This window comes from Ascaphus truei, chromosome 2 (genome assembly GCF_040206685.1).
Source record: "Ascaphus truei isolate aAscTru1 chromosome 2, aAscTru1.hap1, whole genome shotgun sequence".
Classification (NCBI taxonomy): domain Eukaryota; kingdom Metazoa; phylum Chordata; class Amphibia; order Anura; family Ascaphidae; genus Ascaphus; species Ascaphus truei.
Genome location: NC_134484.1, coordinates 220,290,151 through 220,315,372, shown reverse-complemented (window position 1 = coordinate 220,315,372; position 25,222 = coordinate 220,290,151). Strand labels below are relative to the sequence as shown.

Here is a 25,222-nt window from a genome sequence, read left to right as displayed (position 1 = left end):
CTCTGTGTGATCCTCTGTCACTCTGTGTGTGTATGTGTCTCTCTCTCTGTGTGATCCTCTGTCACTCTGTGTGTGTATGTGTCTCTGTGTATGTGTGTGTCTCTGTCACTCTGTGTGTGTGTATGTGTCTCTCTCTGTGTGATTCTCTGTCACTCTGTGTGTGTATGTGTCTCTCTCTCTGTGTGATCCTCTGTCACTGTGTGTGTATGTGTCTCTCTGTGTGATTCTCTGTCACTCTGTGTGTGTGTGTGTGTGTGTATGTGTCTCTCTGTGTGATTCTCTGTCACTCTGTGTGTGTGTATGTGTCTCTCTCTGTTTGTCTGTTACTCTGTGTGTGTTTGTGTATGTGTCTCTGTGTGTGTTTGTCTCTGTCACTCTGTGTTTGTGTATGTGTCTCTATGTGTGTCCCCCTCCCCACCACTGTCTCCCTCCCCCCCTCCCCTCCACTGTCTCCCTCCCCCCTCCCCTCCACTGTCTCCCTCCCCCCCCTCCCCTCCACTGTCTCCCTCCCCCCCTCCCCTCCACTGTCTCCCTCCCCCCCTCCCCTCCACTGTCTCCCTCCCCCCCTCCCCTCCACTGTCTCCCTCCCACCCTCCCCATCCACTGTCTCCCTCCAACCCTCCCCATCCACTGTCTCCCTCCCACCCTCCCCATCCACTGTCTCCCTCCCACCCTCCCCATCCACTGTCTCCCTCCCACCCTCCCCATCCACTGTCTCCCTCCCACCCTCCCCATCCACTGTCTCCCTCCCACCCTCCCCATCCACTGTCTCCCTCCCACCCTCCCCATCCACTGTCTCCCTCCCACCCTCCCCACCCACTGTCTCCCTCCCACCCTCCCCATCCACTGTTACCCTCCCCCCTCCCCTCCACTGTCTCCCTCCCCCCCTCCCCTCCACTGTCTCCCTCCCCTCCACTGTCTCCCTCCCCTCCTCCCCTCCACTGTCTCCCTCCCCTCCACTGTCTCCATTCTTCCCCATCCCCTTCTCCCCATCCCCTTCTCCCCCATCCCCTTCTCCCCCATCCCCTTCTACCCCCATCCCTCCATTCCCTCCTTTCCCCCCCCCTTCCCTCCTTTCCCCCCCTTCCCTCCTTTCTCTCCCCCCATTCCCTCCTTTCTCTCCCCCCTTCCCTCCTTTCTCTCCCCCCCTTCCCTCCTTTCTCTCCCCCCCTTCCCTCCTTTCTCTCCTTCCTCCCCCCATCCATTCTCTCTCTGCTCATCCGATACTGTCTCTCTCTCTCCCCATTCTGTGTCTGCCTCTCTCTAGTGCAGATAAATGTATGCTACTGTTTGCTTAAAAAAATAAAAAAATCTGCACATTTAATATATTGGGTTTTTTTTTTCCACAATTTTTTTATTAAATCAAGGGTGCGTCTTAGAATCGATGGCGTCTTAGAATCGAGGAAATAGGGTATATATATATATATATATATATATATATATATAGTGTGATGCTGACACCACATTGCAGTCTCTTTTGTCCCAAATGAGACATGAAACGCTGTATTTCTCTATACTTGGGGTTTATTTACAGGGATAAATAATACCAATAGGCTCACCGTCCCTTTAAGAAAACCAAATAAAATAAAATCCTATCCCTATTCAGGGTACTAACTGACTTCTCAGGCCCTTACTATCAGGGCCGCCAGCTAAGCCGGTTGTCAGCCCAAAACATGCCCTGGCATAGGCAATAAGGTAACAGCAGTCTTTGTAAACAATAGAAAGGGTTTTGCTTATCTTAGTCCATCTGGCGATGTCCCTGCTTCAGCACAGTCTATCGTCCTTCCTTCTTCTCTTTGGGATTCCACCCCATGGGAGCTCAGGGAAACTCCTGTGTTCCTCTGTAACCAGCCGTCACTGCTTCAGCACAGCTCTCTCAGCAGTGTCTCTCACACTTCTTTAACCAGCCTCCATTAGCTGGGGAGCTCCTCTGTCTCCTCCTTCTCTGGGGAAAAACTGTCTCTCTGTGCCTTGCAGCTTCCATAATCTTAAAGCAGTTCCTGATTATTCAGAGTAGGCAGATTAGCTTCAGCTGCTGCTTTTCTCTAGGGAGGATTAAATGAACTCTCTGTGGTGCAAAAAGTCCAATAGCTGACCTATTCAGCCCCTAGAGGACAGCGATGGCACCACATATCCCTCCCCCCAGCGAAACATTATCCTGTGAGCGGCCTGTACACTATTCCTGTGCACCCGCCTCTTTTCATACACCGGCCCTTCCCTCCTCCCTTTTTTTTCTTGCCTTCCAATTTAGGCATTTTCTTTTTGGGGTAATTACCAGGCCATCTGGGCCTGAAGACTGGTAATTCACTATATCCTTGTCTTGTGCCAGTTTCAGTTTCAGGTTGATGCTCCGCTTTTGTTGTGTCTCTTCTTGCAAAGGTTCCTGAGCATCCTGCTGTCTATTAGCTCTCTCTGCCAGGGCTCTACGCCATGCTGTGACCTTGAGCTGCAAATCCTGAAGATGCACCGTTGTCCTCCTCCTCTTGTGCTCAGAGTTTCCCTTACCCTGTAGAAGAGCCTTGACCTCCGTCAGCTCATTGCGTACACTCGCCAGCGACTGTTTGGCCTTCTCTTGTGAAGACAGCAACTCTGCTTTAGCGGTGATGGCTTTTTGACCTTTTTTCATCAGCGTACCTTCAGTGTTGTGTTCCACAATATTTATCTTTAGTACTTCAACTTGGTCAGGATTCTTATTAACCCGAAGTGCACTCCATAACGCCTCTCTTTTACCATCAGCAGACTCATTGGCTTGGGCCTTTCTGTCTTGAATATTTAACTTACTCTGTTGGGAGAGTTGCTGGATAACCTGTGATGTCATTCTCGTCTTACGAACATGGACACACTTCAGTCCAATTATCGACTGTCTCTTCAAAGAGGCTGCCTTCCTTGCAAGGAATCCACTATGGGTCCCATGGGTACTGCAGTACAACTGGCTTCTTACTGTTCTACTATATCGCACCTTTGTCTTCCCATTCCGTTCCTTGTGGAAAGTAGACTAACACTGCAACGGTATTGCAGTCACGCTTCCTGGTGCGCCTCACTTGCTTTACCTCTACCGCCCTCTTTTCCATGGACTGCTTCTGTGACCCAAGTGTCTGCTTAGGGTGGTAACCTCTTTCTCCAACTTCAGCTGAGGAACCTCCTGCTGGGCAGCATTAGAGTCCAACTTAGCGCCCTGCTCAGTTTTCAGAGCCTCGAGCTCCTCCCTCAGGTCACGCTTTTGTTTCTCTGTCATCTTGCAGCCAGCACACTGAGACTCCAGGTCCTTCCTCAAGTTTTGAAGCAGTCCTTCTGTATGTCTTTTCTCACTCAGTGCTTCTGCTAGTTAAGCTTCTTTGAAGTTGATTGGCAATTCCAGATCTGTTAGCTGATTCAGAGCATGGTTTAACTCTGTTACTTTTTCTCTATTCTTGACCTGTAGCTGCTGGTGCTACTCAATGACCTTATCCAGCTCCAGCTGCAGCCATGCCCCCTCACTGGCCGTGTGATTCAGCCGCTTGTAGATATCGGCCGTCTCCGTTTCATAGCGTAATGTCAGGCATCTCACCTGACGGACGGACACCTCCTCCCTCTCGAAGAGCTGTATCTTATGTTCAGCAACCTGCGTTTGCAGCTCCTCAATTTGATCCTGCAAGTCTTCTCTCAGGGCCGTCACTTCTTCCCGGTGCTTGCTCTGAGTTTGTGTCAGAGCATCCATCTTTTGGAGCTCTGCAGTTTTTGTCGCCAGTATCGCGGCTGCTTCTGTTTTCCCGGCTTCTTTCTCCTTGGCATACTGACTCATAGAGATGGAGTTGCCTCTCTGCTTCTCCTGCTCTTGTTCCAGTCTCTGGACCTTCTCGTGCTCCCTCTCATACAGAATCACCTGGCTTCCAAGCTCCACCCCCAGCGATGCTCTTGTGGCTTACAGCGTGGCCCTCAGCTCCTCATGCTGCTCTGTGGGGACATACTGGGTACTCAGCCGTTCCTGTAGTACTTGTTGCTTCTCTTTGGCCGCTTGCAGACTTGCACGTAGCTCTGCCACAGGTGCGCTGCTTGTGTGTGCTGCTCCAGGGAGACACGTTGCATCCTCTCTACATTCTGCAGTGCTTCCAGCACCTCTAACTTTCCCTGGATCAATTGCTTCTCCACGTTTCCTCAGTGGTGAAGCTTCTTATCACCTTTACTGAATTGATCAGTCAAGTCTGAATTTTTCAGTGTCAGACTTACATTTTCCTTCTTTACAGTCTCTAAATCTGGGACATCTCATAGTACAGTTTCCACTTGTCCTCTTTGATTCACTCGGCTCTCTGCACATGGTGGCAGCGGCCGCCTCTGTCATCTCTAGGTGTGTCGTCATTCCCGTGACTATTGCGCCAAACGCTCTGGGCTGTAGCTCATCTCGGTTCTGGTGTAGGGACATCGTCATCTGTTGCTTTAACATAGCAATATTCTCATCATGGCTCCGCTGTAACTTCTGCTTTAAGGTAGCAACACTGGGCACACATTCTTTCTCATCACCGTCAACATCATCAGTGTCACCATCCTATCTGAAGGGACAGTCTTTGGTATGGTTCAGCTTTTCACACCATAAACATCTCTGGTGCGGTTCCTTTTGTGGGACCACGCCAGGATACCCATTCCTGAAAGGACATTGTTTTGTGTGGCCAGGCATACAGCTGTGGCCGCCTTTACCCTAGTGCGGCCGTAGCGGCGCAACTCTGTTAACCGTGGGCAGATGCAGTATGTTTTTTTTCTATTTTATATATTGCGGTATTTTAGCGCTCGTAATATTAGCATTTTATTAGCGCTGTCTGCAATAATGCAATGCCGTCTAAAAACTCAGGGGGCCGTTCACGAGCGGTTGTCTTCAAAGTTTAATACTTTAGCAGTTCAACCTAAGTCAGTACACAGTCTGCGTGTGCGCGCGCAGTAATTTGCATATTTATACATGCATGTGCAGTGCTGTATGTCTCATTTGAAAATTGTTGACATACGCATAGGCATGTACTGTAACAGTATCACATTTTGGCATACTGCACCGACACACTTTATTCGAGCAAATACCCGGTATGTACCTGGCAGATACCTGGAATAAGCCACTCCTAACCTCTGACAAGCCCCGTTGCATTTGCCTTCCCAGCCTGGGTTCATGCCTGGCTGATGGGCGGCTGATCTGTTAAATGATAATGATTAGGATTTAATAGGCTGCAATGCTTCGCGTGTCTACCAGATGGCATAAATTCATGAATTGTAATGCAGTTTATATATATATACTGTGCAGTATTGCAGCCAGCGGGAATAAAATGCTTCAATCCCTGCTTGGAAAATAACTCAATGTACTCGGGCAGAAAACAGTCACAAACCTCAATACACCCGGGTATACCCGAATTCGTGGGACTAGCCAAGCTCGAATAAAGTGTGTCGCCAGTGTATACAGCGCTCTCCCCTCGCTCGCCCCTGCACACACACAGGATAATTTACTGCACTGCAATATTTTAACTTCTTATCTTATTTACAGTACAGTACACCTCTCCCACACCATTCCTTTGAATGTGTGTCTTTCTGGTTTCAATCACATTCCTGCTTGATAGCTGATGATTACTGTGCATGCGTCTGTAAATTCACCACTGCTTGCTTGCAAAGTTCAAGAGTGAGTGACCAAAAAAAAAAATATGTATTTTTTTCTCCTCATTTTTTATTTTCTCCACAAGCCTGCCTAAACCATCTTGATATTATGAAATTCAATCTGTGCTGTAGCTTTTGACTGCGACACTGTGCGTTTGACTGCACATGGTTGATTTGTGTGCTTTTTATGTATTTGGGGGTGTAGGGATCAAATTATTATGGTGGCCTGCCTTTTGAAAATATGCCATTTCTTTGAACTGCAGTACAGCTAATCCTTCATGCAGCTGTACCCTGTACCCCCCTCCCCCACGCACACACACAAGGCTCGCTCAAGATTTGAACCTCTTATCCACACCTCTCCAGAGCAATTCTGTTTCTAAAGCTTGCCATTGTGTTTTTTCAACTTAAACTTTTATTTTGTTCAGAGTATAATTTACATACAGTGAGTGAGAAAACGGCGGCTTACAGGATCAGCTTACTGCATGCATCAATCTCCGTTGTGGATGGATAGACATCTGTGGACAGACTGGGTAGACAGACAGACAGATGGGGGGGGGGCTCCGGCCAGGGGTTGGGGGGGAGGACGAACAAGAGAAAAAGGGGGATGGGGGTGGGGGGTGGGACTCTCCTCCCGTGGTTCCACCTCTGCCTCACCTTCGCTGGTTCTCTGCGTCTGTGGAATTTTTGCGTACCCCGTAGGACAGCCGTCTCTCAGCTGTTTTGTCTCTCTTATTCTCCTATAGGTCCCTTCTGGTGTGAGCGGGTTTCTCGGGTGGGGGGGGGGATTTAATCTGTGTGTGTCTTGGGTCTCGTCCCGAGGCGTTCCCTCATGGGAGAACGCATTTTCTCCTTTTAAAGCCAAATTGTGGTCCTTTCCACTCCCTGGATGTCTGTTTGGGCTAACCAAGGTAGCCAGACTTTTTCAAAATTTTCGCCAGTGTCGTTGACCAGACTTGTCAACATTTCCATCTGGCATACTGACCAAATTCTATTTCTAATGTTGGTAATTGTGGGAATTATATTTTGTTTCCAACGTGCTGCAATCTCTCCCCTTATCGCCATAGCGAAGTGAGCTATCAGTTTGTTTTCTCCTCTGGTGAACCCGTCTGCTGGTCTGTTTAAGAGGAACAGCCAAGTGTCTAATGGGACGGGTTTACCTACAATCTTATTCAACCAGTCCTTAATTGAATCCCAGATTGGGGTGATTTTGGGGCAGGACCACAGCATGTGTAACAGGTCTTCCTGCTGTCCACATTGTCTCGGACACAATGGGGAGTAACTGGGCAGGAATTTAGCTAGCTTTGTGGGAGTGTGGTACCATCGCATCATTACCTTATATGCGTTCTCCCTTAAGGTTGTGCATATAGAACTCTTGGAGGTCGCCGTCACTATTTTTGTCCAGATCTCTACCTCTAATTCCTCTCCTAGGTCTGTCTCCCAGTTAGTCATGTATCGTATTTTGTCCTTCACTGTCGTACCAGAACCGGTTACCTCTTTGTACATCTGCGATGTGAGTCTCGCTGTGGATGTCCCTGATCGACAGAGCTTTTCAAAATTCGTCATGGGGGTCTGCGGCTGGACTTTTTGGTAGAACGCCCTGATCTGGAGGTACCTAAAGATCTCGGCATTAGGAATGTGATGGTCTGATTTGACTATTTCGAATATTTTTATGCCTTGTCTCCCCTCCAGATCTACTAATCTCTTTATGTTTTTTTGTTTCCAGATAGAGAATTCCATATTGGACTGGCCCGGAGCAAAGAGGGGGTTGTTCCAGATTGGTGTCATGCCCGACGCCGTGCTAGTCAGGCCACATCTGAGCCTGGTACCTTCCCAAATCGATAGCGAGTTGGTCATTGAGGATAGCGGCAGTTTGGTGTTACTGCGCACCTTTTTGGGGTACCAAATCAGGTGCTCCAAGTCCAATGGGGAGCATGCCTCTCGTTCTAACGCGACCCATCTTTTTGAGTCTGGGTTAGTGTGCCATTGCACAATTTGACACAATTGGGCCGCCTTGTAATATGACAACAAACAAGGTACCGCTAACCCTCCCGCCCCCGTTTGTTTGCGCATTATTTGTTTGCTTACCCTCGCCTTTTTTCCTCCCCAGATAAACTGATCTATCTCAGTTTGGAGGGAGAGAGTGTCCTTCAAGCCTAAAGGTACTGGAAGGGTTTGGAAAAGGTAAAGTAGGCGAGGGAGCAAGTTCATTTTTACGCAGTGGATTTTGCCGATCCATGAAATTTTATTTTTAGCCCACCTATTGATGTCCTCTCTCAGGGTCCGCATCAGTCGCGGGTATAACACATAATTGTGTTATATGTCCGGGTGATATTGACCCCTAGGTATTTAATTTGTTGTTGTTGCCAGTGGAAGTTAAAATTAAGGGCAATTAATTTTTCAACATGTTTGGGGAGATTGATGTTAATAGCCTCCGATTTGCTCTGATTAATTTTGAACCCGGAGACCCTATTGAAATGCCCCAATAGATCGAGCAGGTTTGGCAGGGAGGTGAGGGGCTTGGATATTGTCAGGAACACGTCATCCGCATAGAGTGCCACCTTATGCGTCTTGTTTCCGATGGCAATACCTGTGATGTCTTTGCTATCCCGAATCTGGGCCGCCAGCGGCTCCATACACAGTGCAAAGAGGAGGGGGGAGAGCGGGCATCCCTGTCTTGTTCCGCTCTTAATTTGGAAGGGATCTGAAGCAAATCCCTGGTGGGTAACCCTAGCCGACGGGGCCGAATAGAGAGCGAATATAGCTTTTATCAATTTGTCTCCCATACCAAATGCCCCAAGCGTGGCTTCCAGATATGGCCAGTCTATCTTATCAAACGCTTTTTCCGCATCCAGACTGAGCACCATAACTGGTATAGATTTGAAATTGGCTATCTCTATGAGATCAATAATCCGTCGGGTATTATCAGATGCTTGTCGACCCTGGATAAATCCGACTTGATCTGGGTGCACCAGTCTGGGTAGGATGAGACTCAATCTATTGGCCAGTAATTTGGAGTAAATTTTGATGTCTGAATTAATCAGGGATATAGGTCTGTAGCTTTTACAGTCCTGAGGGTCTTTCCCTGTCTTATGTATTACTGAAATGGACGCTTGGAGCATCTGGCTAGGGAATGGGGACCCATTTAGCAGTTGGTTAAACATACGGAGTAGGTAAGGGGCTTGTTGTTTCCTACATTTTTTGTAATAAAGATTCGAGTATCCGTCGGGACCCGGGGCTTTAGAGGGTTTCAGGTTTTTCATAACCTCTGATAATTCCTCCATTGTAAAATCTCTACCTATCACCTCTCTGTCCATCCCGCTCAAGCTGGGTATATTTGAGCTTTCTAGAAAACTCCGTAGGGCCTCCTTGGTCCCTGCCGATCTGGCTACTTTATCCCCGTCATATAATTTTGCGTAGAAGGCTTTAAATTCCCCTACAATTTGCTTGGGATTGGTGGTAACCCCCCCCCCCCCCCCGTTTCTCGCCGTAAGGCTTGTATGTTATAATTACTTGTTTTGGAGTTAATCATATTAGCTAGCAAGGTATCTGGTTTGTTTGCTTTTTCGAAAAATCTTCTCTTTGACCAACTCAACGATTTCTCGGCCTGGGAGGTAAGGAGTAGGTTCAATTTAATCTGAGTGTCTTTAATTTGCTGCAGAGTCGCCGCATTGGGTGATCGTCTATGTTGTTCCCAAAGCTGGTTTAGCTCTGTTTGTTCTCTGATAATTTTTGCGTTGCGTTCTTTTTTCTTTTGGGCTGCCATACTAATCAAAACCCCCCTTAGTGTTGCTTTATGTGCCTCCCAGAGGGTGATGTGTGAGTCAACGCTACATTTATTTTCATTAAAGAAGTATCTGATCGCGTCTTTGATCTTTCTCTCAAAGTCTGGGATCTTTAGGAGGGAGTCATTTAATTTCCAATTTGTTCTTGGCCTTTCCAAACCTATCTGAGTGCACCATACCTCGATTGGTGCGTGATCAGACCATGAAATATCATGGATCCAAGAGTGGGTGATCGCGGAGACCAGTCTACTAGATACAAAGAAGTAATCAATTCTGCTGAATGAGTCGTGTGGATGTGAGTAGAAATTGTATAGCCTTTCTAGCGAGTGGGTCTCCCTTCATGCGTCTATTAGTTGTAGATCTTTTAATCCTTGTTCTAGCGCTGAAGGTCGCGTTTTGGTCTTGTATTTTTGGGGACCTGATCTATCTAGGGCTGTATTCATGGCCATATTGAAATCTCCTCCTAGGATTAGAGCTCCTTTGTTAAAAAAATTTAGGACGTTGAATGTCTTTGTGAAAAAATCTGTCTCATGGGCACTTGGGGCGTATAGCGTTGCTACTGTTATTGGTTGTGCGTTAATGGATCCTATGAGCATCAAGAACCTGCCGTCCTGATCTTTTTTCACTTTATCCACCATTAGTCCCACCCTATTATGAACCAGGATTGCTACCCCGTGCTTTTTTTCTGTAGCGGAGAATAGAAAGACCTGATTGTACTGCTTGTCAAAGTACTTGGGAGCACTAGTGGTGCTAAAATGTGTTTCCTGGAGTAGTATAAAGTCTGCCCCCTTTTTTTTCTAGTCTATGAGTGCTATCTTACGTTTACATGGGGAGTTTAGGCCCTTAGTGTTGTGTGATATGAAAGTTAGAGGCATGATGGTGCAGGGTACTGATCTTGTGCTCCGAATGCTACTTTTTGATATGTCGGGCTGCTACGGTGCCGTTTCTGTTCCTCTGCAGTACTCAGCTCTGTGCGGGGCGTCAGCGGGGGACCACTTGTGTAGGAGCCACTGTGGGGGGGGGGTAGACACAATGGGTACATGGGATACATAAGGAAGGGACAAAAACACATACAACACATACATCAACGTGGGAGAGTAATCGGTGGCATGAAACCACTTTCTCTCCCTTGCCTGTGGGTTGGTGGGTCTCTGGAGAACGCCCTCTGTCATCCTCCTTCTCTGCAGGGCCGTGTTGAACCACCTCTTCCCCAGGACTTCCTCAGGATCTAGGGCAGCTGCCCCAGCCCGAGGGTAGACACACATGGCGACTTTAGGACCGCCGTCTCAGCCGACAATCCAATAACTTTATTAGTCCAAACTGTAGTATTGAATAATTTCATAACTCAACAAGTCAGTGTAAAACCTCAAATGCAAAAAACCTAACCTATAACATTGAATTCCTCAACCTGACCCCTTCTCCCCTGTAATTCCAGCCTTTACGTGTCGCTTGGAACACCTTGTTCCATTCTAGCTCCCTGTTAAGCTCATGATCCCCTCTGATCTTTAAGGTATGTCCCAGTCTCCTCTGACCTTTGGCCTCGACTCTGCATCCTCCCCTGTTGTGCCTATGCGTCTTTCCCTTTCTCAGGGTCTCTCAACCCGCATTTCCCTTTCTTGCACCTTTATCTGCTCTTGAGCCCCTAAGCCCTTCTCTCCTCTTCATCCCCGCCTCTCTATGTGGCTAGCTCACCCGTTCCCCCGCTCACCTCTCCGATCTTACCTATCATTTCACTGCTAGCACCTTAACCTCTAACTCTTCCCCCCCTCTCTACCCCCTCCGCTACCTACTCCTCACCTTCTCTCTGAATGAAGCCCCCTTCTTACTGCAACCTGGTCTACGCCTTTCTGAATGCTATCATATGGGCTCTCCTATCCTAAATCCTAAATCCCGTGCGTGAGCCTCTCCTTCCGCCTCCGCTAATGTGACTGGGGTCGTCCTCCGACTCCTGTTGCTGCCCGTTGCTGTAGTCGTCTTTTTCTGCATCACTTCCGCTTCCCTTCTTTAGCTCCTGCCCCTTCTGGCTCATCCGCGGCAGCCGCCATCTTGGATGTGGCACCGCGTTCCTGTTCTTCTCGCGAGATATGGTGTCTCCTCCCTTTCGACGTCATCCGATTCCGCCTCCTTCGCAGTTGGACTCCGGAGCTGCTCCAAGATGGCCGCTAGTCTATGTCTGCTGCCGTCGGGTATCGAGGTAAGTGGTGAAGAGTTGGAATTGGGCCTAGGCGCTTCTGGGCATTGTTGGGGATGTCATGAGGGGTGTAGCTGACAGGGAGAACTTAGTGGGACCTCAGCGGGTGGCTTGATCGAGTGGGGAGGGGGGGTCAACTTTAACTGGTAGTGAACCGAGTGGCTCAGACAGACCATTTAACGAGGGCTGCGGGCTTGTTTGTTCTTGTCAGATCTACCTGTCTCCCGCCATGTTGGGTCTGGAGCTGATCTGTTTCCTGCCATTTCTTCCGTGATCTTCTCTTGCAGGCCCAGTTTAGTGAGAAAGGCCCCTCCATCTTCTGCCTTCCTTATCGTTGTGGATGCCCCATTCCTGGACATCAGGAGGCCAAATGGAAAGATCCACCGATATTTAACCCCTTCATCCCTGAGGATTTTAGTGATTGGGGTAAGTTGCTTCCTTTTCAGCAGAGTGGTGGGGGAAATATCCTGGAATACCTGGATTTTATGTGACTCAAACGAAGGATTATTACGAGTCATTTGGCAAAATAGTTCTTTTATTTTGAAGTAGTGGAAGCGGGCAATAATGTCTCTCGGGGGGTCTCCCTGCTGCGGCCTGGATCTAAGGGCCCAGTGGCAGCGATCTAATTGAAGCTCCTGGGTCGCCTTATCTGGCATAAGATGAGTCAGCCACCGGCCCACGAAGTCCTCCAGATCGGGTTCTTCTTCTGAGACCCCTCTTATCCTTACATTGTTGCGTCGCTCCTGGTTCTCTGAATCCTCCTGTTTGTCCAGGAGGTTGCGGATGGTGTCCTTAACTTGGCTTTTGGCGCGCGCCTGATCCCCCTTTCCAAAATAGTCCGTCAGTACCGTGAAGGGACGCTTTAAGCGTGTCCCCTTCGACATCCTGGGGGTATCCGGGGGCTCTGTGATCGGTTTTGGTGAAAATCGATTAGGTTTTAGCGCATTTATTATTTATATATTGTCGGCTGAGAACGGAGCTGTGAACTTAAGCATCCATTCAGTCCGTTGTCGCGCATGCGCATCGCCATTGTGTTTTTAATCGTCCGTCCCTAGCCGAACATCACCTCTCTGCGCCTGCGTGCCTAATTTTCCTATTGTTGGTTTTGAGTCACCTCTCTGTAATCCTCTTTGGGAAGGGAGCTAGCTGATGATAACTGCGCATGAGTCACCCATCCACCCCCCCAACCCTTTGAGGCTTTGTTTACGGTAACGCTTTTGATCATCCCTTCTCGAATTTGATATGTAAATCTGATTTGCACAGCACTGTGAAATTGAGAGTTAAAAATAACATTATCTGATTTATGTTGTTGATGCTGTAAATTACCACTTTTTGGTCATTCTTTCTTTTTCTTTGGTGTAGGTGTGGGGGTGGTGGTTGTCAATGATTATGATTATCATGAATGTAAAGAAATATTTATTTTATTTTGTCAGGAACAAAAAATACAAATATACAAATAATCATGAATAATACAAAATGCAGTTTTTATTCAGTTCTTCTGTCAGAAGAAAATTGAGGGCCGGTGGATAATCATGAATAATGCACATTGATAATAATATTAATTAATAATATATAATATAGAATAATATATATATAATAATATCATTTTTTCCGTCTTTATCTTCTTCCTCATTCTGTGTTCAGTACAGTAGTTCATTTAGAGAGGAAAGGTTTTGTGTACATCATTAGGTGATGTAATGGTGCTCAAAAGTGCTTTGGTCCGTATACATGAAATGGAAGGGAGCACATACTGGGTATTAAGGCATTAAAGTTGTGAAAGTACTCAGCCTATAAATGGGGCACTAAGGTTACCCTGAAGGTTGGGGTAGGTTGCCCAAAGACACCCTCCCCTTCCTCATTGGGTTGGCCCTAGGTGGTGTACTCACGATACTCAGATCCTCCAGAGTCTCCCTTCCAGAGCGTGCTGCTGTATTGGGATGAGAGTCCAAGGAATAGCGAGTGTGCAGCGCACAGCAATCAAGGAAAGAGCAGGTCTTGCAAAAAATCCTTTATTGAGAAGCCATAAAAAGAGGGCTGCAACACTTCAATGCGTTTCGTGCTAGTGCACTTTATCAAGAAGTGATCATTGATGATGCAGTAAGAGTTTACTAATGCAAATACAACTATATACCCAGTTTTGAGTCGTTTGCACATAATCTACAAAAAATACAGATATCCTATTGATTGCGTATTGCAAGCACAAAAACATAGATGATGGGCCTCATGCAGTAAGCGTTGATAAGGGAAATATGGCCATGTTATAGCCAAAATTGGGTTTGAGATTCAGTAAGCGCCGATAAGTGCTTCATATCGCCAGGTTTCGGAGCCGATAATTTGGTTATGGCCAGTCGCCTGCCGATAAGCCTGTTTTCGACACTGATCGCCACTTTTTTAAATCGGCTGGATTCAACAAAAAAAAACAGCTTATCGGGGCTGATCGGCACTACGAAATTGAGATGTTATGGCCGATTTCTCCCGCCAACTAAAGTTGGCAGTTTGGACGGGAGAACGATCGCTAAGGCTGCCGGAACGGCACTTAGAAAAAAAACATCTTCTGTACATCAATGGAAGTCAATGGAGCGGGGACGTATAACAGTATAGTACTGTTTACGTTTCATTGCTCACAATACAAGGGGGATTTGCATTACAGTGTGGGGGCATTCCCTGCATTGTGTCACAGCTGATGTGTCTTATTTGCATAACATTCGACTTTTACATGTTTTCAGCATTTGCGGGTCACATTACTCATCATGTGATGATGTGGCAAGGGAAAATACTATACTACACTCTTAAAGGAGAACCTCACATCATATCACACATTTTACTCAACTCAGCGACAATTATTTACATGATGTCACACATGTCACACATGTCACACATACACCGTATATTCATGTTCCTTTACATTACACAATGCTTGTAATGTGTCACGCATCTTTAAACCTTCATGTACATCTAAATTCTCATGTTTACATCTACGTTTGGGTCCTCCCTATTTTCATGATGTCACTTATTGGACGCTCAATCACATTGCATGTTTACATTGTAACCGTTGCATTACAAGCACTTCAACCTAACTTATACACACATGTACAGTAATTCAGCATTGGGACACCTTGTAAACTCATTCTATACCAACTATCCTCCTTACACAAATGCATGCATATGCACACGACTATTCATTGTTGCCAACATGTCACAATAACATGGATAATTACACATGTTACACAAAACTTTTCCCACGTCAATCTCAGCCTTTTTGTCTCATTACATGACTGACTCTTGCGTTCACAAGTGTTACATGCATTGCACATGCAACTATTTATTTGCAAGCAATCTTTGTACAAAGCTTCACGTCACATCATTGCCAAATATCATCATTCCCTGCAGAATACACACAACAAATACTTAGAACAACAAGTGCACACAGCTTGCCACAGAAGTACTTTATTATGTTAATGTAACACCTTGCATTTTACTATGTCACCTGACATCATCACATACCTATTTAAAGGACGCACATTACCTGCTCATTCACAGCTACTCATTTCAAAATGTTGCGAATGTTTAGGAGACGGAGGAACATTCTTTTCTATGACATGCTTGATGATGAAGACAATCATATAGGGCAAGGGAGGGACACACCGAGGGACAGTGACAGTGACGCGGATACGACAGGGACAGGGAGAGGGACAGGCCGAGGGACAGGTAGAGGGACAGGAGATCAGAGGAGAAGACAGAGGAGACAACTTGTGCCTCGTCCGCGTCTGTACAGGGAGAGAACCCTGTTAGATGGGATGAGTGAGGAGGAGATTGTAAGTCGCTATCGTTTGAGTTCAGCAGCAATCTTAGCTCTTTATGAGGAGATAAGGGGGGATTTAGATTTTTTCACAGCCAGAGGTCGTGCAGTCCCTGGGCTTGTTAAAATGCTGTGCTCATTACATTATCTTGCTTCCGCGTCATACCAGACAACTGTGGGCATAGTGGGCGGGGTCTCGCAATCTACATTCTCGCGGGCCTTGACCCAGTTTCTCTATGCACTCAATAGACGCGCTAGGAATTATATTCATTTTCCTACAGAGGCGACAGAGTGGCTGGAAGTCAGGACTGGCTTTTATAATATAGCAGGGATACCATGTGTGCTGGGTGCAATCGATTGCACACATGTTGCTTTGATTGCACCTAGTCAGAGTGAGCATGTGTACCGCAATCGGAAGCACTACCATTCACTCAATGTACAGGTGGTATGTGATGCCACGATGAGGATAATGCATGTGGTACCCAAGTTCCCTGGTTCCAGTCACGATTCCTCTATCCTGAGGAACTCTTCAGTCTTCCATGCGTTCGAAGAGGGACATTTTGAACCTGGTTGGCTGCTGGGTGAGTACATATTTACATGTTCTAACACAAAACACATGTTGATTTAGGAATGTTGGCATTGTACAATTTGATCACTAATGTCAGCTTATGTGTGCTCCATTCATTATAGGTGACTCAGGATACGGAATTAGGCCGTGGCTCTTGACTCCGGTGCTAAACCCTCAAACTGAAGCAGAGGACAGGTATAATGCAGCCCATATATCTACAAGATCTGTTATAGAGAGGACATTTGGCCTACTCAAGACCAGGTTTAGGTGTCTGGACAGAACTGGTGGGGCTCTTCTATACAAGCCTCAAAAAGTGTCTGATATTATCCTTGCCTGTTGCATTTTGCACAATGTTGCACTCAGGCACAATGTACAGTCAGACCTAGCTGAGGCTTTGGTAGACGAGCATCCCACCCATGTAGCTGCTGAAAATGAACAAACAGCCAGTGGTGGCCAGACACGACAGAATCTCATCAATTCATTTTTTTCTTGTAAGTACAAACTCATATGTTCCTAGTACTACTTTTATAGTTTAATTATGTTATATTAACAATAATGTTTCTTTATATAACCTTCTGTTAGGACACAGATTAATATGGGTTGCACACCTTTCTTTTCTCTGCTGTGTGCACAAAGGGATGTGGCACCGGTATGTTATTGTTGCACAGGTTATATAATCCCTCTTCAATTGTACTTTAGTTGTGTGTATGTGAATACAACTTGGGTAACAAAGCAATAATATTTTAGCATTGTGTTATTCCTTATGCTAAGACAAAACACATATTATGCCCATAATCATTCATGCTTCTAGTATGCTTACATACAATGTTATTGGTGCAGTGTAACATGTACATCCATATGATGTGTACACCAGGCTGATTTACATTTTGAATGTCATGAAATATACATGGTGTTGTACATTTAACACCAAATACACACTTTGCTGTGTTGTTTACGGTACTGAAGATGGCATGTCAATGTTTGCAATTTATATATTGTTCCTTTGCATTATAGGTATATCTCCAGTATGACTGATCATGGTATGTATATTTGCTGACATCTCTCATAAGATGTGGCTACCTCAATCTTCCTATAATTATTGGAACTAAAAACCCAACATATTGGTATAAACACAAATGTTACATATATGTACTTTCTGTATCATGTATATGCATTTAGCTACTCTTGAGCTTTCATGTGCATTGTATTACAAAATGATTACTCACATTTCATCACATTTTATGTATGTTTCCTTATAATTTCCATTAATGTAATATAGAGGTGGTTGGAGAAAAGGGGATAACTGTACTTATTTGTTTACTTACGGGAGCACATTCATCACTAGCATAGACACACTTTTTAAGACAACTGTTTGTGTCTCTATCAATTGGTGTAGGATCCATGTATAACACCGACAAATGATAACACCAGCTTTATTATGGTAGCTTATATCATCATATTGACTATACTATGTATTTCTAAACGATTAATAAACACAGTAAACTATAGTTAGTTAGGTTAATGAAATATACACAGAAACGTACTTCATAACATGATGGTGATGTCATATTCAGAACATCATGCATTGGAGGGGACCATAACATCTGGCCAGTAACATTATTTGCTACAGTCCCAAACCATTTTATCTACATACCCATGTAACAAGAGATTTTAAAAATAAATGGCTACTTGGTTGTAAGTGTCCTTTACATTGGGAGAAGGAGTGGCTCACTGAGTAAAGACACACACTGGCACTGATAGTTTGAAGCAGGGGAGTCTGGTTCAATTCCCGGTGTGGGCTCCTTGTGACCTTGGCCAAGTCACTTTATCTCCCTGTGCCTCATGCGGCAAAAAAACATTTGTACGTTCCACGGGCCAGGGACCTCAGGCTGAAACATGTGTCTGTAAATCGCTGCGTACAACTAGCAGCCCTATACATGAACATGCTCATATTATTATTATTATTGTTACATAGTTTCGACAGTCATACGTTCCATTACATATTAGAATACACAAATGTGTTAGCAGAGTGGGAATGGTTGTTATATATAAAACACACCATGTCATAAAATGTTAGTAGTCATTAAAGAACACTCAATAAAAATTCATGAGGCACTCTTTTGCAACATCATTATGTTAATTAAGTGCTTATGCAATATAGGCATAAGGGTATCACATTTTTAATTGTTTGTTAATAAGCGCTGCAAGCAATATAAAATTAGTTCCATATGTAGTATAGTAGTCGGTGGCTCCTCCTCACAATCATCTCATATAAAGGTAGACTCTTCTGAAATCATACATTGATCCGATTGTATCTTCCCCGACATCTCTGAAATACAGCAAACACATGATGGTCAAAGATGGCACCTTACTAGATATGCATCCGTGACAACGCGTTACGCAGCTCTATATGATTGTGTAGATACACACGTCACTCACTTATATGTTAGAAGTAAAACTGTTCATCAGTATGTAATGTTTCTTTAAATTTGTAGCAGGCATAACTATGTATAAGAAGTGAACGTTGCCTGTATACTGAAAGATGTGCGCGCACATCTTTGTGTGCGCACGCACTTCACGCTTGGCTCCACTAACTGTTAGCGCATGCGCAAAACAAAGCGTACGTTGTGCGTTCAATACATGTTGAAAATACCAGTAAACATAACATCTTTATTTCAAATACAATGAAGACGAAACTACATTCGTTCTAAACGAGTACATCTGTATTCTTTTTAAACAGACGTGTTTGAACAGAAAGCACGGCCGATAACACAATGCGCAAATGCAATACGTGTGACGTCATGTTAAGCCAGCGTGAAACGCACGCTAACACTCCTCCCACTCAATTAACATTCGGCTAACGCCCAGGGTACGCCTACAAACACTGAGCCGCACGCATCACACACTGCAGTTACCGTTACTATAACAAAACATGACAGCCAATAGGCTTTGAGGCGCGCACGTCGCTTGGGGGCGGGACTTACATCACTAATCCTTTTTAAGGACGCCTTGGCCCATGACAAGGGTCCCACGTCATACGTGGTGGACCCGGTTTTCAATGTTGTAGATGTTGCATGATAACAAAACAGGTATGTGTTAGAGTAATGGTAAAATGTTGCTAATATGTTTAAAGGGATAGGAAAGTACGTATATTTATTCCGTCAGCAATGTGTACTACTCTTTCAGGTCCTACTATATTGTATTAGGAAACAATTTGTTTGTGATCGCTACATGTTATGCAGTCTGCAATGTTACGCTGTATCCACGCATTGAAAGTGAAAATGGTGGTTACAAAAAAAAAAAAATTTAAACGCAGAGTCAACGCATAACGATTGTTATATTTACCATTCTTCTAGAATTAACTCTTCGCCTGGCTGCAACTGGTCGCTCCAGAAATGCAAGCCATTTTCATCCACGCTTAACCCAACCGCTGAATCCAGTATGGCACATATCTCCTCCAGGATGCGCTCATAGGAATCGCCACTGCTTTCTTCAAATAATTGGTCGGGAGGTAGGTTCATTTCTTCCGGTTCCCATTCCAATGCAATTTCAGCTGAAAGGCTTGGTACATAATCATAGTACTTTTGTTCTTGTACAATGTGGGTTTCAGGAATGGAGGCTGCAGATATTGCAGCACGTATCGATTCAAACGGATCAGTAGTAGCGGATACATTGCTATTGCCATTAGGAATAAATATGCCTTTCACGACAATATAAGTGCCGTCTTTCAGGAGAAATTGTTTTTCCGGGGCAATCTTCCAGAAACCATAGGTGTGTTGTAGCTTATCCTGGTCACGTTCAAAAAAGTCATTACTTGATAAAGTGAATCTTATTGAGGAATTAAAATTCCGTGCATGCTTACGGTCTTGGTAATAAGGATATTTTGCTCGAATGAAATCATCGATTTGGCGTGTGCTTGCTTTCTGTCCGCGACTGTTCAAGATGGCTTCACAGATCATGTACTTATACCCTAAAAGGGGATTAATATTGTTAACGAATTCATCAGCCATGTCTGAGTAGCACAAAAGCTGTGTGCAGGTCTGTGTTATTTGCTCATCAAAATGAATGTGCTGAATGGCTAACAAACTCCTGTTTTTCCTTGTCAAGGTCAACAAAAGTAACTACTTTGACTCCTTATTTCAAACGCCAATTGGATTTGTTTGTCTAATTGGGTTAACAGTTGTGGTTCGTGATATGGGACTGTGGGAGAAACATTTCTCCTTCTTTTATCTCGTTTGTGAAAAACATCCCTAGACTGTGAATGCGTTCACATAGTGTTTTTTTGAAAACTAACAAAGACCAGTGTGTGAAAATATTTCTTAGCCAGGCATATCAGTAAAAACACACCTGCAAAAAGAAATGTTTTTTCCCCGCTTACATTTCTGTGTGTATGTGAAAGTCTGGTTAACTCCCTGTCTGCATGAGTTTAAATACGTGTGTATATATATATATATATATATATATATATATATATATATATATATAAATATATCTCTTATAAAAATATATATATATTTATATATAATATTTTTTTTTTTTTTATATTGCAGGAGTACACACAACATTGATGGCATTAAGTATACCTTGTATGAAACCTATTTAAATGGTGAGAAACATGATTGAATGAAGTAATAAACATTTGTTTAAGCACAATACTGTTAGAGTCTCATACTTAGGATATTTCTCAAACATTAGGCCTGTATTATTAAAATAGTGTTTTCACAAGGAAGCATGAAGTGTATTAGTTTGTGTATACCAGTTTATATAGTACTATATATATATATATATATATATATATATATATATATATATATATATATATATATATATATACACACATATATACATATATATATACACATATATACATATATATATACACATATATACATATATATATATACACATATATACATATATATATATACACATATATACATATATATATACACATATATACATATATATATACACATATATACATATATATATACACATATACATATATATATATATACACACTCACACACTCACACTCACACTCACTCAGTGTGTGTGTGTGTGTGTGTGTGTGTGTGTGTGTGTGTGTGTGTGTATATATATTATTATACATTCTGAGATGTTATAGAAACGAACACACAACTGATTAAAGGACAAAATTACAATGGCCAAGCAAGGCAAAGGTAAGTAATAATTTACACATAATCCTGCTGTACACGTACAAGAAAGATGTTTGCACTTACTTAGGTGTTTTAATAATTGCATGTGACTAATATGCATATGCAATTCTTACATCAATTAACACACCCAAATGCAATGTTTTGCTGCAAAGTCAATGGCAGCTTCTCTAAACTTAGCAACTGGCTCCTGGTGGACCATTACTGAACAGACGATTACAACATAAATATTTATAACACAATTAATTATGAGTGTTAACATTTCCAAAACTTCACGTGTACAAGAACATAGTTGAAAGTTTGGAAACAACACAGTCTTCAGCATACATACAATAGTAATTAGATAATCTGAAGTCAACAAAACAAGGCCAAAGACATATTTTCTGAATTATAACATTTATTTTTTTTGTTCCTTTTGCGAGCGAGTAACAGGCCTGATTGTTGTCTCTTGAATTTTCCTTTTTCTTTTGCCACCAACTTTAGGCACAACAGAGCCACTTTGAGTGGCCTCTGGCACTTCACGGGCAGGGCTTGTGGCCAGTGACTGTTCACCTACGGGGCTTGTGGCCAGTGACTCACCTACAGGGCTTGTGGCCAGTGACTCACCTACAGGGCTTTTGGGCAGTGATTCACCTACAGGGCTTTTGGGCAGCGATTCACCTACAGGGCTTTTGGGCAGCGATTCACCTACAGGGCTTTTGGGCAGCGACTCACCTACAGGGCTTTTGGGCAGCGATTCACCTACAGGGCTTTTGGGCAGCGACTCACCTACAGGGCTTTTGGGTAGTGACTGTTCACGGACAGGGCTTGTGCCCAGTGACACATGTGAGCAAGTTGGTAGACACTGCACAAGTGATGGTTGGTCTGTTTCATGTGTGTCTTGTTTTGTTTTTGTCGCCTCCTTTGTAGGTGTCTGCTGCTGAATTTGTACAGATGGCAGCGGTAGGATGTCATCAGGAACCTGCACAGCAATGTCTGCTACTTGACCGGTAACATTTGGGCCTGGTGAATGAATATCAGATGAATGTGGTGAAAACTGACCTGCATGAACAGATCCTGGCTGGGAGGTGTTGAATTGTGGTACATTAGTCATTCTCCAGTAATTAGCTTGTGTTTGCTGAACAACTAATGCTTCGAATGAGGTGTTGATTTTTTGCAACTGTTTAGGCACTTCAATGAAGACTCTGTGGAGATGTGCCAATTGTGATACTGTTTCTTCCTGCAGTCCAATCATCCTTTCCAGCACTGTCATCATGTCTGAATGGCGACGATTTTCTGCGTCCACTATTTTTCCCTCTGAAGCTACAATTGCATCGTATGTGGAAGTTGATGGACGATTTGGCGGTACAACAGTTTCTATTGGCACCTCTTCATGGTCACATGATTGTATTTCAGTCTCTTCTGTGGCGTCATCCTCATCATACTCATCATCCTCATCACCATGATGTTCTAAAAAGAAATGTACACATTATTAAATGGCATGTTAATGTATGCTGTGTTACTATGTAATTGTACTGTGTCCTAAGTAACACCTAACATGTTAGCATACGTTTTATAACCTCATTAAAAACTACCTTGACTTACGAATAATGTTTGGACTCAGTATGAAATATGAATGAATGAAAAGTTGCTCTAAACTCAGAAGTCCTACATGATAATTAACATCACTAACACAATACATGTTGCCTTACACTTAATTTTCACTGACACTAAGTAATCCTATTTAAAGAAGATGTGCAAAACAAATAATGCACATGACAACATAACATATAGAAGAGCACATATTATATGGCCAGCAAATGATACACTCACCTTCTAGTAGTGTTGAGCTGGCTGACCCAGGTGAAGACACTTGTTCCATCTCAGGTGACACATGTCCTCCAGGGGCAACTATATATAACAATAACATAAGTTTTACATTTACATGTGTAAATATTGAACAAACACTTATTGTATGTTCTGTATTTATGATTAACTAACAACATCAGTTCCTTAACCGAAAATGTGTGTGAAAGTGAACATAAATAGTTGTAATAACACTGTACATGCCTGTGTACTTAGAATTTTTGAGTTCCCTAACATACAACATACTATGTTTCTGCAGTAATGCGTGAGGATAAATAGATTAAATGAGTACATAAAAATCATATGTTGTGTAGTGATATCAGTATCATAATGTACATAACTATCATGAGATGACCATTCACAATGGTTATCATGAAGGTGGTCATATTGCAAAAAGTGTTGTTTTTGGTAGAGGATATGTGTGGTACATTAATCGAAGATGTGGCACACCTGAATGTGGCTGTGACTCAACAAGACAACACATGCAGTGTGTGATAATGTGTCTTTGATAGTAGTTCAACTATAGATATGAGTGAACTAATGTGTGACGTACGCTTTGATAAGTAATGAGTTGTTGGGGCATTTAGTAGCTAGAGTTAAGCTTTCAAATGAGTGTGATTAACTTCAGTTGTGCTATTCAGGTTGTAAGAAAGGTATTCCCTTCCCCAAAAAGCCTAATCAGCCACACCTTTCAATGACTTGAAACAGGTGCAAATGGTGTGAACTAAGTTGACCGTGAAATGAGGCTGTAATTAGTGTGTGTGCTGAACCCCACCCCCTCTGTTGAAGTGTATGCTGTGATGAGATATTAATTGCAGCTGCTTTAACACAATGGTAGATGAGCTAAGTAGTCATCTGCAGTGTTTAAGTTATGAAAACAATGACATAACATATGATACGTGTGCCTCATTATGCTGTCTGTATATGACATAAAGCAAAAATGGACCTTTTCATAAGCAACTATAGATGTGTTAGTGCCAGTGATGTTTGTAGGCCGTTACATGCAATTTCTTTGATGCATGCTTAAAATAGGCAGTAATGTCATGTTTGTCGGAGTAAAATCAATAAAATACACAATAATATGATACATATTTCTGTTCTGTACCTGTAGCTACTAATAATTTCTCATGAACATGTGTTACACATGTGTACTACCCTGTTGTTCCCCATCTTCGCCCACCATCAATTGCTTCCACTGCAGCTATGCATTTTGGGAATTCACATGTAAATGAGCACGCAATGGCACGTGCTATATTAGTTACTGCTTTTAGTAGGACTACTACATATATGTCTATTTTGAGATATATATATACAGAATCAGACATATACATATATAGATGCAGGTATGCTTATATTGTGAAGACAGTATAAAAAGCAGTGTAAATATGCAAAATAAGTGTAAGCAACGACACGCCTAGTACAGTAATATTTATCACCTGCTGGAAATTGTGACGGATAAATTCCAATGTCACGGTCACCAGCCAAGCCTTCCACGACGACGGTAAGTAATTTTGGCCGAAGCAGCTCCTCCAATGGAGTCAATATGAGACGTTGTGGTGTGGGCCCACCTCCAGTGCCAGTAGCATGCACGCGTTGGTCTTGTATTTTCTTTTTCAATTTGGACCTAATATCATCAAATCTTTTCCGACAATGATACTTGTCCCTGACACTATTCCCACAGGCATTGACACCAATGACTATTGTGTCCCACATTTCTTTTTTGCTTGCTGCACTTGTCCGCCCTTGAAAAACATATAAAAGATATGAGGTAAATTAATAATAATATAAGCACCAGTTTCCTACACTGCTAGCTGTTCCAAGAGATAGCAAACATGCTGTTTTATGTGTAATATGTGCAGCACATGAGCATTCACTACTAAACCTATACATGTAAGCAAGGTTGCATTCATATTGTATGCAGTTCTGGCAAATTGACCGCCTGTGTTTATTTGTCCTTGTAAGGCATGATAAAAAGCTGTGTTTCCACACTAATGAACATAGAAAGATATTGTGTACCCATATTTGCATATGAACAAAACTCAGATGACCTAGGATCACATGTATTTGAATAATAAATGTAAAGTTACACTTACCTACTAAATGTCCATAGAGACTGTCATAGTGCTCCAGAATGCCAGTGACAAGAGCCCTATTTTCCTGGTCATTGAAGCGAGGATTACGTGGCTTCTCCACACGTTTTTTCCGAGCAGGTTTAGGGTCAGAGCTTGGCTGGTGCTGACTGGACTCTCCTTCTTC

At 43.5% G+C, this 25,222-nt stretch overlaps 1 protein-coding gene across 1 annotated transcript; it reads right to left on the bottom strand.

Annotated features, from left to right (window-relative positions):
* Positions 1-21,518: 21,518 nt before the first annotated feature.
* On the bottom strand, positions 21,519-24,569 carry LOC142488190 (uncharacterized). Its single transcript, XM_075588564.1, has 3 exons — positions 24,403-24,569; positions 22,934-23,011; positions 21,519-22,570 (listed from the first exon to the last, which is right to left on the bottom strand). Exons 2-3 carry the CDS (start codon positions 22,980-22,982, stop codon positions 21,519-21,521), a joined length of 1,101 nt encoding a protein of 366 aa, XP_075444679.1. The 5' UTR covers positions 22,983-23,011; positions 24,403-24,569.
* Positions 24,570-25,222: the final 653 nt, after the last annotated feature.

Excerpts from the sequence above, each read along its gene's own strand:
- LOC142488190 (XM_075588564.1), bottom strand. The coding sequence starts at position 22,982 with ATGGAACAAGTGTCTTCACCTGGGTCAGCCAGCTCAACACTACTAGAA. Across the intron at positions 22,571-22,933 it reads CAGCTCAACACTACTAGAAG|AACATCATGGTGATGAGGAT; the intron begins GTGAGTGTATCA and ends ATTTCTTTTTAG.